This window comes from Grammomys surdaster, unplaced genomic scaffold (assembly GCF_004785775.1).
Source record: "Grammomys surdaster isolate TR1022 unplaced genomic scaffold, NIH_TR_1.0 126109, whole genome shotgun sequence".
In the NCBI taxonomy this organism is placed as follows: domain Eukaryota; kingdom Metazoa; phylum Chordata; class Mammalia; order Rodentia; family Muridae; genus Grammomys; species Grammomys surdaster.
This window is the reverse complement of record NW_021620917.1, coordinates 5,917,995-5,933,563: the sequence shown is the minus strand read 5'-3', so window position 1 is coordinate 5,933,563 and position 15,569 is coordinate 5,917,995. Positions and strand designations below refer to the sequence as shown.

General features: G+C 51.4%; 2 protein-coding genes across 2 annotated transcripts in view; one reads left to right on the top strand and one right to left on the bottom strand.

Annotated features, from left to right (window-relative positions):
- The window catches only part of CUNH7orf50 (chromosome unknown C7orf50 homolog), a 101,364-nt gene that overhangs the window by 59,060 nt on the left and 26,735 nt on the right, over nucleotides 1–15,569 (bottom strand). The gene's annotated exons all lie outside the window — the stretch shown is intronic.
- Gper1 (G protein-coupled estrogen receptor 1) lies at nucleotides 6,666–11,144 on the top strand. The gene is made up of 3 exons (XM_028756113.1): nucleotides 6,666–6,756; nucleotides 7,079–7,294; nucleotides 9,069–11,144. The coding sequence occupies exon 3, from the start codon at nucleotides 9,302–9,304 to the stop codon at nucleotides 10,427–10,429; it is 1,128 nt and encodes a 375-aa protein (XP_028611946.1). The 5' UTR covers nucleotides 6,666–6,756; nucleotides 7,079–7,294; nucleotides 9,069–9,301; the 3' UTR covers nucleotides 10,430–11,144.

Sequence of the window (15,569 nt, the reverse complement as noted above, 5' to 3'; positions counted from 1 at the left end):
CCATGATCCCACCAGCCATCAGCTGCCCCTGGACCAGCCTTGTAGACCCTCACTCCACTTACTCAATGTAGGCAGAGCCGAGCTGACTGCCGTGCAGGTTCCGGGGTGTTCTCTCAGTGTGGTTCCTTCTTCTCCAAGTACCATATCCCAACAACACTGACTGGCCCACCCTTCCGGAAATCCAGTCTCTGTCCCCTCCACTGCCCACAGCCTGTCTTGCTCGGACAGAGCTCCTTTCTGTGCTTTGACCAGAGGATGTCTCAGGCAGGAAGCTGCTAAGCACAGGGCGTCATCCTGTCAGGAGCAGACCCTGCACAGGGGGTCATCTCCTACACCTGGCTCCACTGTTAGTGGCTCACAGTCATTCCCTCAGGTTCCCACTCGTGGCAGATGTGAAGGCCACTCAGTTAATTTATGAATGCCTGCCACAATGGATGCCCACACCACATGACTCAATAGAAAAGAGGTGGCAAAAGACTGTGTGCTTGAGCTACTGGGGCAGTGGACCCGGGCGGGAGTGGCAAACAGGAGAAGCTGCTGCTTCCGCCTCACGAGCTCCTCAGCGTGCCAGGCACAGAGTATGTTTAGAAACATGACCACAAAAAACGTGCACTGGGGCCTCTCAAATGACAGCATCCTGGTTTTTCAGGATGTACTTTGTACCAGAAAACAACCTCAGTGTCATTTCTTAGGAAGTGTCCACTATTATTTTAGGTGTATACTTGTTGCCCATATATGGATGTTTTGCCTGCATGTGTGGCTGTGCGTCACACGTGTGCAGTGCCTGAGAGGCCAGAAGAGGGCGCTGGCTCTCCAGAACCACCGATAGTTGTGAGTGGCCATGGATTGGCTGGGAATTGAACCCAAGTTCCCTGAAAGAGCAGCTCTTAACCTCTGAGCCATCTCTCCAGCCCACTGTCCTTTTTGCCCCTGGAATTCAACTATTAGGCTGGCCTGGTTGGCCAGTGAGCCCAAGAAATCCACTGTCTGTGCTTCCTCAGCACTGGACTAGATTGTAAGCCACCACACCTGACTTTAAAAAGTTCCAGGGGAGCCAGGCAGTGGTGGCGCATGCTTTTGATCCCAGCACCCAGGAGGCAGAGGCCAATCTAGTCTAAAGAGCAAAGTACCAGAGGAGCCAGGACCACACAAAGAGAAACCCTGGTTAGGGTCATGAGGCAAGTCTTAGAAGAGCCAACACCCTCTTCTGGTTTCTTAAGGCGCTGCATACATGTAATGCACAGCTATTCATGCAAGCAAAAACACCCATATTCATAGTTATTTGCTTACACATTTATTTTATACATGCACACACAACATACATGCCTTCACATGAAGGTCTGAGGACAACTTGCAGAAGTTGGTTCTCTCTTTCTACCATAAGGGTTCAGGGACTTAACGCAGGTCATCAGGATTGGCGGCAAATGTTTTCGTTTGCTGAGCCCTCTCCCAGCTACACCTGGTTTTTCGTGCACGGGTTCTGGGGATTAAACTCAGGTTTTCCTTGCAAATACTTTACTGACTGTGGTCCCTCCTCAGACCTGGACTTTTATGCTTTAAAAAGGCAATAAGCTGGGTGTGGTGGTGCATGTCTGCGATGCCAGCACTCAACAGGCTCAGTCAAAAGGACCCAGAGTCCAAGGCCAACCTGGGCTACAGATGAAGAGCCTGTCAAAACAAATGACAACAATAAGAACAATAAAAATAGGCTAGTGAGATGGCTCAGCGGTTAAGAGCACTGACTGTTGTTCCAGAGGTCAATTCCCAGCAACCACATGGTGGCCCACAACCATCTATAATAAGATCTGATGCCCCTTCTGGTGTGTCTGAAGACAGCTACAGTGTACGCATATACAGAAAATAAATAAATAAATCTTTGAAGAAAAAAAAAACAACAACAAAAATAGAGTTGAAGAGGACAAACAATTAAAACCACTGAAATCTGATTAGGGGAGGGGCTCCACTGAATTCTGTCTCTGTCTCTTGACCTGACTCTGTACCCACTATGTCATAACTTCCTGACAATTCCTATGAGCAAGGAAGGATCTTCCTACGTAAGGATCCAAGAAGAAGATGTAGAACAAAAGAAAGTAAAGGGGACACCTCCCAGTGCAGTTCTGAGTGCTCTGACCCAGGGCCAGGGCGCGGGAAATCTCAGTGTTGAAAAGGAAACTTGGAACTGATCACCAAGGGCAGGGGAGAGCCCTGTGGGTCCCAAGGCTCTCCTGGCTAAGAGAGGGCTTGTGACCTGTGAGTAAGGACCCATCTCTGCCACTCCTTCCAGAGCCTCACTCCATCAGCACTCCCCGGTATCGGCGGCCTCCCTGAATAGTACTCAGGGACCCCTCCTTCCCCATCTGCACTCGAGCTGGACACACTCACCTCTGGTTGCCAACACTCTCCAGGAATCAAAGGAAGCAACCAGAACGCTCCCAGCAACCAGGAAAGAGGCCCAGCTGTCAACACTGAAGCTACTGAAATTGTTCCCTCTGGGCACACGGCTGTGCCAGAGGGCTGGAGGGGGAGGGGGAAGGTACCAGCTGCAGGGCAGGGAAATGACACTCTCCTGGAGCTGTAAATTCCTTCCCACACTGAAAGATAGAGCTACTGAACTGGCTTTTTCTGGGAAACAGTCCCAGGAAGGCCAGGATGGCACCTGTAGTATACATCTGGGATGTCTGTCTGTAAGAAGCCTCCTGAAACTCACAGGACCAGGATCACAGCACTCGGAGGCACTCTGGATAACTAGAGAAAAATGCACAAATTGGGTCTAGGGAGATGCTGGTAAAGATGCACGAGAACCTGACCTCGGACCCCAGCATCCACAGTGCGGGGAGCTGTGTGCAGCGCCACACGCCCACGGCCCCAGTGAGGGGATCCCTGGAACTCACTGGGTGGTCAGTCTAGCTGAATCAGCAAACTCTGGGTTTACTGAGAAATCCTATCTCAAAAAATAAGCTGGCCAGTGACTGAGGGAAACACTGGGCATAGGCCTCTGGCCTCCATACATACATGCACACAAACACACAAACACATATACACAAAATGCATAAATGTTGTAGAATGGAACATATGGGCAAATTTCTCCAACTTTGTGCTGTGTTTTCCCGAAACACATGGCTTGTCACTTTGGGGCCAAAGCCAATCACATGAGCAGTCCTACAAATGCTTCTGACTGTCAGACCATCTCCCCAGTTGGAATCCGAGGAAGACCAGAAGAGCCCAGAGTACTGACGAGTGACCCAAATAAATGGCTGCCACTCTGAGCTCCTAACAGGTTGCTAAGAGGTAGGACGGCCTCACTGATGAAAGGAAGCTACCTCCCTGACTCCTAAGAAAGCAGGAAGGCTAACATCTGTGTGTCCAATCCGCAGCCACGGGCCACATACGTCCAAGAATAGCTAATAAATGTGCCCAACACACTCGTAAATAATTACAATGCCAAAAGGCTGGACATCCTGTCAAAGGGCCTTTGCAGGGCTGTCTTATGTCATACCCATGCTCCAGATGACCACCCAGAAGTGGGAAGTGAGCTGGGCAACGCTGCACACTGTCCATGCTCAGACTCTGGGGTCATGTCCCCTGAGGGATCTGACTGTCAGGCAAGAGGTGACCTTAGGCCCATGAGGTGCTGGGAGTGGTCTGTACTGTGGAAGAGGGCAGGAAGACCAACAGAGAAATGACGTTGGTGTGTGTGTGTGTATGTGTGTGTCTGTGGCATGACTGCTGGGACTAGGGATCCCTGGTGGCACTCTGAATCCTGACCTGGGGCTTTGAAACATGAGTGGGTTGTGAGCTTCGGTGAGGGTTTATGAAGGCTCTACCTTACTGCATCTGCTCCCATATAACATCCAGTACTGTCTGTATAAGGAGCTAGTGTGGGCCTGTCACACCGAACTTCCTCTCACGTCTCTCCCTTTAGCCTTGAGTCTTATGTGGGGTGTGAACTCTGTAGCCTGTGCCCTTCCTGCCATGGTACAGTAGCCAGTGTAGGTTCCTCAGACACATCACCATTAAAAACAACTGTAGACACAGGCACAAAACATATTGCCAAATGCACACAGACATCAAACCCACGAAGGGGCAAGCAGATCTGGAAGGACATGAGCAGGCTGGTACAAGGACAAAGACCCTGGCCCAGACTCAGCCACTAGCCTGCCTTCACCTGCAAATGCGCACACTGTATCCCTCAGGTTCTGTCCTCTGTCAAGAAGCCACGCCCAGAGGCAGGCTAGCTCTGAAGAGGGATCCTGAGACTCTATTATGGGAGAGCACAGAGGAAACCCTCACCAAACGAGGTACTTCCCACTGTATTGACAGAATCTTCGAGGTCTTTCTCATCTCTTATCATACTGGAACCTACGGAGGTCAGAAGGCAGACATCCCCTCTGCCTGGGGCCCGCTGCGCCTCTTAGCGGAGTGGTAGGACTAGACAGAGGATTTGACTACCTGCTATGTTAAAGGGAAGGCTGGGCTCACAGTAAGATGCTCCCCCAGAATTTCAGCTGCCAATCCTGCACCTGTGCATGACATCAGAGCACCCCAGGGACTCCCCAGGAACCCAGAAGACAGTGAAGGCCCTCTCAGTCCTCCAGCACCCTGGAACCTGAGCATGGGCTTGCAAGAGTGGGGAGTTTCTAAGGGAGCGGCTATTTTTAAGTGGCACGCCTTGGCTATTTCAAGGCTTGAGTTTCTGTTTTATTTATTTAATTCAAAAGGAAGCTGTGTTTTCTCATGATTTGTTTCTTCCAATATGGTGTTACAGGCGTTGTTTTAATGTTGACGTCATCCTGACTTGGTAAGCTGGACAAAAGACACTAAAGGACCAATGGGCTCTTTCCAATGCTGCTCAAACAAGAAAAAGCCAACTCCACAGTCAGGATTTCTACAGCTCAAAGGGGCCCTGACTTAGTAGTTTTCCATTAAAAATCTTATTTTTAATGGAACTCTGCTTAAAGATATATACATTTCCAAAAATATATATCTCAAAATTCTAAGCCAGTATCCTGTAGAAACCCAATCATGTTTGCAGCAGGAGGCGTCAAGCATGGCACAGGGCAGATCAGTGTTTTCTAGAGACCCCCTGCAGCTGTCTACATGCAGGTAACTGCTTCATTTTTTTATACAGAAATTTTATGTGTACGACTGTTTTACCAGCATGTACAACTGTACCACCTGTGTGCCTGGCTCCCAGAGGCAGAGAGAGGCAGTGGGATTTCCTAGGACTGGAGTTACAGATGATGGTGGGCCACCATATGGGTGCTGGGAATTGGACCTGTGTCCTCTTCAAGAGCAACAGATCTTAACTGCTGAGCCATCTCTCCAACCCAGTACCTGCTTCTTCCAGCTGCTGTTCCCACACTGGGGACAGCATGTGGTGGTGTCTGTGGTCCTCAGCCAGCAGAAGCATGCTCAGAACACAAATGCCACTCAATGTATTCAACATCACAGATTGCGAGCAATCAAAAAGATATTAAGATAAAAACACAGAGGGCTGCACTGAAGGGGAAGAGGTGGAACCCTGGAGGTCTCTTGCCAGCCAGCCTAGCTGTATTGGTGAGTCCTAGGCCAATGAGAGACCATATCTTAAAAAAAACAAAACCCAAGGTAGACAGAACCTGAGGAATAGCTAACAGAGGTTCTCTAGCCTCCACATTCACACATATTCATACATGCATACACACACACACACACACACACACACACATATGTGAACATGCACACGCACTCAGATACAAAGAAGAGAGTACAAATGAGACCAATAAACTCTAAATGATTATGAATACATAACCACTTGACTGGATAGCTCAGGCTGGGGCTGTAGGAGGTCTGATCACGTGGCGAAGCCCCGTTCCCCATGCTTGTCTCCACCCCTGGGGCAACATTTCTAAGACAACCCCAGTATTGTGGATGAAACTCCAACAACCGGAAGGTGGGATGCTTGGGGAATAGCAATAAGTCACAAGACCACTCGGCCTTGCAGGGCCGGTGTCTCCCCAACCCTGGCTATACAAGGCCTAGAACTAGAAACAGAGAGAACAGGGTGCCCAGTTGACCCCTGGGCAGAGGGACATTAGCCCCAGCTAATATTAGAGCAGAAAGCCCACCTGGATTCCTAGTTTCTGATCAAAATGCCTGCTACCTTTGGACTGTATTTCCCACTGCAAGCATCCTTGGGAAAACTGTAGCTTACATTCACTATGTGACTGCTGCCCTACTATGCTGACTGAGGAAACTCAGTGTTCAGTTTTAAAAATAAGCAAAGGTAACAGGGCTTCAACAAATGAACAAAGATTCTTACCTAAAAGGTAAGCAATATTATTACAATCCTTTCACACTTCAAAAAACTATTCAATGGATGAAAATCAGCAGTCACACTGGAAACTTCCATAAGATACATGTCCAGCAGGGCCGTTTTCACTGTCTGCATGTGGGAGGAAAAAAACTGCCAGCAAAAAAGTGGTTAATGCTGGCCTGAAAAGGAGGCTGGCCAGAGCCCAGTGAGTAGGCTTGGGAAGTCTATAAAGGAGGCGCTGTGCCAAGGGGGCCAGACGCTGCGGGACAGCCACAGGCATCGCAGAGGGACAGCCACAGGCATTGGGAGCCTGCTCCCTTCCAGACCCAGTTCTCTTCTCTCCCTCTCCTGCTGGATCCCTGCTGGGCACCATCCCCAAGGTGCTGCAAGTCCAGGGTCACTCCCTACAAGCAAGCTCCAGGTGTACCTCCAGAAGATGCTTCAGTGACTCCGTGGCACAGGTAAGAGTTACATTCATGCCCCAGGTTCCGGGTCTGCATCTGCCTGGGAACTTCTTGCTGGGGTGGTGTGGGGTGGGGTGGGATGGGATGGTGGAGCAGGCACGCACTGTCAGCCTCCAGGACAGTGTGCTGGGTGTGAGCAAGCCAGGGGCTCTGCCCAAGTGCAGGCAACAGCACGTCTACCTAGAGCTCGGTCCCGGCTGGGTCCCGGCTACACCCTGTAACACCACACTCTGTCTGCCACGGGAGTCCTGGTGGCTTAGAACTGTTTAAGGGACAGGGGCCGCATAAGCCTAGCAAAAACCTAGCCTTGTTTCCCCAGATCTGGACACACAACAGAAAATCAGAAGGACACTAACACTGATCATTAGATTAACACACCAGCAGTTTGGACCAAGGACAGAAGCCAGGGTGTCATTTCTGCCACGCGCCCGCCAGAACAGTCAGTTGACCAGATCTAGGGAGATACCCATCCGAGGGCTCTGCTCCCCTTGGGCTGCTGGAATTGTGGCCAAGCCCCAGCATTCCCACAATCTGGGTGAGTACTTTTAAGTTTTCAGGTTTTGTTTGTTTCAGCCCCAACTGGCCGGAAGCTCACTATGTAGACTGGGCTGGCCTCGAACTTAGAGCTCCGCTTGCCTCTGATTCTTTTGTGCTGAGATTAAATTATAGACCAGGCTCAGGTATCTGGTTGGAACTCAGAAGAAATGAAGGGAAACCCTCCACACTGTAGTTGGACTAAGAAGACTGGTGCTTCTGTGGCTCAGATGGGTACGACTATGAAAGATGGGTTGGCCACCCACACCCATACATCCCAGACAGCATGTGGTCAAGGCAGTGAGCTGCCCCATTTCTTCTTCTCCTTATTTTAGTGAAGCAGTATTTTGGGAAAGAAAGGTCAATTTAAACCTTTGGTTTGCTCTTGCTTCACCTCAAGGCTAAAAGCAATCACCACAAAAAAAAGCTGTAACAGAGGTGTGTTTTCAGGAGTGTATTTCAGAAGCACTTTGTTGTTGCGCCCAGACACTGGCGCTGCGGCTGCCCGGGGCAATGTGGACACTAAGCAGCATTCCCGGCTTCCACCGACCAGATGCCAGCACCCATCTTCTGCTCAGTGACAACCCAGGCTCTCCAGACACAGCAGTGCTGCTGAGAACCTAGGTGACCCAAGAGAGCCCCAAGGCAGAGTCACGCATGCTAGGAATCATCCCCAGGGACAAGTAAAACTCAGCTTCCAGGCTGCAGTGCCTAAAAGGTTCTATTTCACAGTAACTTGTGAAAAGGACAAAATGTTTTCCTTCCTTCTCTTCTTTCTTCCTTATTCCTTGAGATTGGGGTCTCAGGCTGTTGCCTAGGATAGTCCTGTGCTCCAGGGATCCTTCTGCACCAACCTCTGGAATAGCTAGGAGGTCATTCCCTACTGTTTAGTGAATTTGAGGACAGCCTGGACTATGGGAGAGACCTAGCCTCAAAACCAGCGGTGTGAGGTGGGCAGTGGTGGCACAAGCCTTTAATCCCAGTACTTGGGAGGCAGAGGCAGGGGTATCTCTGTGAGTTGGAGGCCAGCCTGGTCTACAGAGTGAGTTTCAGGAGAGCCAGGGCTGCCCAGCGAAAACTCGTCTCAGTCAAAAGATGATACAGCTGTGTATATGAGCGCGTATGTGTGCGTGTGTGCGCGTGCACGCACACGCAAAGGAAAGATACTGAAGGTGGAACCCACAGCTCTCTTGTGTGCCAGGTAAATGCTTTACCACTGAGCTACATCCAGCCCTCAAAGAACAATGCATATTCTTTACTTGTTTTCATTTTAGACTGGGGGCAGTTTACTCCTGGTACCCACACTCGTACCACCACTAGTCAAAGAACAACATTTCTCTTACCACTTTACCTCAAGAGAAAAGGCAGCTCCCACCCCGTGGGCTTCTTGGACTACCTTTGAGAAAGACTGGGTTTTTCCCTTCCCATGTCACTTCTCTTTCCAACAGCTGCTGAAGTTAATGAGACTTCCTGTCTCAACAAACAGTAGTTTTCCTCAAACTTCCACACTACACACAGTATTTCATGAGCCAGCGATCTGACTGGTCCCACTGCATCTCCCATGACTCACAGACTGTCACCAACTGTGGGCGCCCTTAGGGGACAGAAAGGAACACTCCGTATCCATCTCTTCTGTTCCAGCTCAGGGCACAACCTCTCCAAGATGGCAAGAGCCGGAGTTCAGGCAGACCCTGTTACCACTCATGCACTGCACCTGGCTCCTTCAGGACGCTCAGGAGTCTAGATGCTTAGTCTTGCCCCGTCTTCCTCTACAGGTGCCCAGAAGGTGAGCAGGCAGCAGGCGTGCCTGCCCAGCACCAGCCCAGATATCAGACACCCTGTTTGCCCTTCTGGTTTTCTGAGAACAACAGACTCCCAGGACGATTCTTCCTGCCTCACAAATGCCTGGCTCACTGTCAAGGGAATCACCTTTGTGAAGATGGAGCTGTCATGCAACACAGACTCCTGTGACCCTTGCAGCAAGTCCTGAAAGCTGCCGAGGGAAGCCATGGATGCGACTACTCCAGCCCCAAATGTTGGAGTGCAGATCTACCTAGGTCCTGTGTGGCCAGCCCCTTCCAACAGCACCCCTTTGGCCCTCAACTTGTCCCTGGCACTGCAGGAGGACGCCCCGGGGAACCTGACTGGGGACCTCTCTGAGCACCAGCAGTACGTGATTGCCCTCTTCCTCTCCTGCCTCTACACCATCTTCCTCTTTCCCATCGGCTTCGTGGGCAACATCCTCATCCTGGTGGTGAACATCAGCTTCCGGGAGAAGATGACCATCCCAGACCTGTACTTCATCAACCTGGCTGCGGCCGACCTCATCCTGGTGGCGGACTCCCTGATTGAGGTGTTCAACTTGGATGAGCAGTACTACGACATTGCGGTGCTCTGCACCTTCATGTCCCTTTTCCTGCAAATCAACATGTACAGCAGTGTCTTCTTCCTCACCTGGATGAGCTTTGACAGGTACCTGGCGCTGGCCAAGGCCATGCGCTGTGGCCTCTTCCGAACCAAGCACCACGCACGGCTCAGCTGTGGCCTCATCTGGATGGCCTCGGTGTCCGCCACGCTGGTGCCTTTCACAGCCGTGCACCTGCGGCACACCGAGGAGGCCTGCTTCTGCTTCGCAGATGTCAGGGAGGTGCAGTGGCTGGAGGTCACACTGGGCTTCATTGTGCCCTTCGCCATCATTGGTCTCTGCTACTCCCTCATTGTACGGGCCCTCATCCGGGCCCACAGGCACCGCGGCCTACGCCCACGCAGGCAGAAAGCCCTGCGGATGATCTTTGCAGTAGTCCTTGTCTTCTTCATCTGCTGGCTGCCGGAGAACGTCTTCATCAGCGTCCACCTACTGCAGTGGACGCAGCCGGGGGACACTCCCTGCAAGCAGTCTTTCCGTCATGCCTACCCCTTGACAGGCCACATTGTCAACCTTGCAGCCTTCTCCAACAGCTGCCTGAACCCCCTCATCTACAGTTTCCTGGGAGAGACCTTCAGGGACAAGCTCCGACTCTATGTGGAGCAGAAGACGAGCCTGCCGGCTCTGAACCGCTTCTGCCATGCCACACTCAAGGCAGTCATTCCAGACAGCACGGAGCAGTCAGATGTCAAGTTCAGCAGTGCTGTGTGACAGGTACCTCCCAGAGGGAAGAGGACAGGGGGAGCAGGCTGGCGCTCAGACCTGCACACGCCGAGCACAGGAGGTGGGTGAGCTGAGTCACGTCACACTCTCAAACCCCATGGCTTGGGGGAAAAGGTCACATTGCTGGGTCATCTCTGGGGCTGCTGGGATCTTTCCTGACTGACCAGCTCATGGGTGATGAGATCAGCCATAGACTCAAGGCAGTGGGCCATGTGACATTGACCTCTGACCTCAGAGAGCACTACACAGGCCTGCGGCTTGGTTTTCTTTCCATACCCTATGTTCCCAGAACACAAGTCTGTTATTGATAAGTGACAGATAAAAAGGACAGGCCATGCTATGGGAGTACCATGTTATATTTCTGCTACATGCCTGCTACATGGAGGAGTCTCGAGACAGAATATATGTACCAGACCCAAATTGGCTACATTCCCTTTGCTTGTGATGTGTAGCTGACCATGTATACACTGTCCAGTGCAGCCAAACCTAGGGATGCCAGAGCCTCCTTCCTGTCTTCCGGAAGGCTTTGAGGTCACCCCAGATGCCACTCCTAACTCCTGAGTGAACAGCATGTCTAAGCTGAAAAGGCCCTTTAATAAACCGCCTTCCTGCTCTGGGATGCTCTTCTCACAAAGCTTGTTTACAGGGTGTTTGTCCTTCGTGAAGGTGGAGAGACTCTGGGTGCTGCTGTGCAGGCCGGGGGCGTGTGGGGAAGTCTGGGCGCTGCTGTGCAGGCTGGGGCTCGTGGGGAAGGACTCGCCTCCACTGGGAACCCTGAGGTGTAAATGGGTTTCACTAAAATGTAAAAAGAAAGAGCGAGAACTAAGGGGGTTCACTCAGTGACTGTGAATAACGGGCCGTCACATGATGATTCTTCTTTGCTCAGTGATTTCTGGGGTGGTGGGTGCATGGGGGAGGGCGATGAGAAAGCCACACTAGTACAGTCAGCTGCATCCTTGCAAAAGAACACCATGCCCCACCCTCACATACCTGAGTGCCATTCTGAGTACTCTCTCTCCTATGTACCAATAGCCAATCCATCTAGCTGGTTATGCCTGGCACTTCTGGGATGGAGAAGGCCACATCCTGTGTTGCACCTGGGCACCAAACATGTCTTCTTTGTTACTTATGTTGACAGCACACTCAGCTTCATTTAGGGGTCTGCACAGGACAGCTATCTATCCCTAGAAGACTCTGGACTGGGCAACATGCCCCGGGCTGCGAGTCAAAGGACCTGGGACCAGGATGGGGGGGCCTCTGGTCCTGTAACACAGGATAAACTGCTTCATGCTCAGACTCTATCCCTGAACATCTGCCTGGGCAGCTGACCATGTCAAGAGTCCCATGGCTCTGGCTGAGGACCCTAAGGTAATATACAAAGTAACATGTAGGTGGCAAAAATGACCCTTGTTGTCTCTAAAGAATATGCTATTTTCCATTCAAACCTATGACTCTGCCTTTTTATTCTGATGATAAGTTATATTTATAGATAAGATAAAATTTTTAAAAATCCTGTGATATTTAAGTTATTAAGTTAAATATTAAAGATATTTAAGTATCTTTCCAGATATTCAAGAACAATATCTAGAAAGAGAACAGATGGTTCAGTGACTTGGCAAAGCCAAGGCATCAGCCACACTACACAGGACACCGACTCCCTCGGCCTCGGTGTTTTGTCAGGCACGGCTGGTGTGGGGTGGCATGGCCAGCAGCCTGGAATGCACTCCTGGCTTCAGTGACCCTGAGGATACATCGTCAAGAACAACACCATTTATCCCCTACTATTACCTGAGTCCCACGTGGGGCTGGCTTTCTACCTGGGCAGGACACGGGACACTTCCTCAAGGATGGTATTAAAAACCAACAGGTGAAGCACCGCCATGGGAGGTGGGCAGGTAAAAGGCTGGTGTGTGGCTCGGTCTTGCGGCCTACAACTCAGGTAGAAGCCCTGGCTCTACCGCAGCCAACCCAAAGGTAAATGGCGCATGCAGCCTTTGCATAATCAAGAGGGGTAAGCCCTAAGACAGTTTTGTCAGCAACCTCTAACCCCCAGGTGATGTGGCCAGCTCTCAAGGTACTACTAAACACAGGCACAAAGCAGGGCTTAAGAAGCTGAGATGTGTGGCTCCAAACCCTGACAGGGTGACATTGTTGTAAATGCCTTATTTAAATTGCCCTTTTGACCTCAGTGATTGACAAGAAAAGACCCTCCTTCAAACTCACAGAAAGGGGCAGGGCTGGGCCTCAACTCTTTCAGTGTGCCTAAGTGAGAGGCATCTGCTGGCTGCCTTCAAGCCAAGGTGATGCACAGATTCCCAAAATAAGCCAAGACTTTCAGCTTTGCCTAGGGAGGTAGCCAAGACATCAAAAAGGGGACAACAGGCCCCTGAAGACACCTCTCCCCCCCACATTTAATAGAGAGAAAAAAGTAGATGCTTGGAGTCTGTGAACACTCAAAGCCATGGGGAGTAAAGGATGCAGCCAGGAACAGAATCTCAGCCTCCAACCCACTTGGCAGCTCTGCAGCCTGGACAGGGAAGACCGTGGGGAGCCAGGATACACCGAAGCCAGCCTCAGCCTCGGTCACCCTTCCCTCTTTATGGCTACAACCCCAGGGCTTATATTTACAACTGCGGCTGCCCAAGCCCCAGACCTCCTCAAGAGACAGCACTCCTTCCTTGTGGCAAGCCACCCTTGGGCGCTCTAAACAGCAGCCAAGCGGTCCACTGGGACCACTGTAGTCCTAAGATCACGCAGGACAGGCCCACTCTGCTGCATACAACAGTAGCCCCTCAACACAATGCCACCTTCTACCTCAGGCTCCCGATCATAGTCGCCTACAAGCGAGGCTGTGGCAGGTTGGAGCCAGGCAGAGTTGGAGCTCCTACCTCCTCTTTGCCTCAAAGCAAGTTCACATGCCGTCTGCAAATGAGAGGAAAACTGCTCTGGGGCTGGGGGTGGGGGCTGGGATGACAGATGTATATCCCAAGTCCCAGGGCAAGGTGGCCAGAAGGGTAAGGCAAGAAAGAAGGCTGGACTTCGGGGGACAGAGCAGGGCAGAGGTGGCTGGCTCTACTACAGCCCATTTGACCCCCCTTGAGAGTGTGTCCAGGAGCTGAGCTGAGGCTAACACAATTATTCTTGGCAGGAACACCACAAGATAAAATCAAGGCGTTTTAATTACACTGCTGTTTCCTGGTAACCTGGCTCACTCCCGTGTAAAAATGTAGTTCAGACCCTAAGAAGGGGAGAGGCAGCTATCGTGGGCATGGAAAACCTGCTTAGAGCTGGAAACCATTCCATCACCTACTCAGAGCTTAATAATGCGCTCTCTCTCCCTTGTACTCCAGCCCATCCACCCTTCCGGCCCTGGGGAGCAAGACCTAAGGGACAATTCATTATCTTCTCCTTGTTTGGGTGGGTCAGCGGAGGCCAGCTGCCTGCCTGCCCCAAGAGGCAAGTATTAAGGATAGTCAGCAGGCTTGGCAGCACACTCATCTTTTGGGGTTCTTTCCCCCCAAAAGGCTATGCGGTATCTCAGTATAGTTCTGCTGCAGTCCTGAACACGGACCATAAGCATGCCAGGGAGCAGCCTCCCCTCCACTCCTCCACACGCATGTGTAAGATCCAGTCCTGACTGTCTCTGATTCATTAGTGCTTTTAAAAAATCTGTGTGTGTGCGCGCGTGTGTGTGTATGTGTGTGTCTGTGTGTGTGTACAGGGGCTGGGGAACAGGGGATGGGAGTTGTCTGTGTGTGCACGTGTGGAGGCCAATGGTTAATGTAGGATGTCTTCCCCTATTGCACCTGATGATAAAAATCCTACTTTTTGATGAAGGCTCTCTCACTGCGCAGTGATCCCAGGGATCTGCCTGTACACACACACACACACTCTCACACACACACACACTCACAGACACATACTCACACACACACAGACACAGACACACACACACACACACATACTCTCTCTCACACACACACACACACACACACACACACATACTCACCCCCACACACACAGAGACACACACAGACACACACACTCGGTAAACATTAAAACCTCACTAACATATATGCCTTCAGCCCTATTGGAAGGGTGGGGAACGGACTCCAAGCAAACCCCAGGAGACTGTCTTCTGCAGCACTGGGATGACCGCTGAAACCATTCAGCTGTGTTGTATCCAGCCAAGCACACTGGGCTCCACTTGTTCAGAGTCTAGGACCAAAGGAGGGCAGCCACAGCAGCCTGGCCCCTCAGACCCGGCAGGTGCAGGGTGGGAGTGGCTGGAACATGTGGCTCTCAGTGAGTACGGCTCAGAGAGGACAGGGTCACATCCAGGACAGAGGAGATGGCCTAAGGGCTTCCCATGGGCCAAACTGGGATGATTTGAGCATCGGGATAATTAAGAGGAAGCACCAGTTACAAACAGTTATAGACTATCAAAGAGCGGCCATGACTCCATTCCAGTAATAACTGGGTAAATATAACCTACATAATAAATACAACGTAATTAGAAGCCGAGAATGAGCTGGAGCATGGGCACCGGGAGGAGGAGGCGGGGGTCTAGCCTATGGGAAGAGTTGGCTGGCAGAAGCGGGGATCTGGAGTAAGACCAGTCCCTCAGTAGCCTTCCCTAGGGCTCACTCATGTGGCCACAAGTCCCCAGTTACGAGCCTTGGGCCCTCGGTGAGGGGGTAAGGCTCCTGCAAAGCCCAGTGTGTTAGAGCAGGGAGCTCCCACAGGGCAGAGGGCACAACCCCTCCCATATGGTTACACTGGCATCACCCGGAGTGGCAGGGATCTACACACCTGATCTAACTGGGAGCAAACATCAGGAAAAACCCAGAAGTGGTGACAGGGAGCCAGCGCACACCACAAAACCCTAGGATACAAGAGATGAGGACTGAATGACGATTCCAAGTTCAGGTGAAAGGGGTACAGATCCCCAGCCAAAAAGGGGGTTGGGTGGGCATGGAGATCCAGGTGGGATGGACTACAAAAAAGATGCACCCGGTGCGGGGCTGGACGGTCAGGCATCCAGATGCAGACTGGCCACGTGAGACCCTGTCTCAGAAAAAAAAAAGTCTGCAAAGGCTGTTACTGGGGGACAGTTAAGGTTGAGTAC

Excerpts from the sequence above, each read along its gene's own strand:
- Gper1 (XM_028756113.1), top strand. The coding sequence starts at position 9,302 with ATGGATGCGACTACTCCAGCCCCAAATGTTGGAGTGCAGATCTACCTA.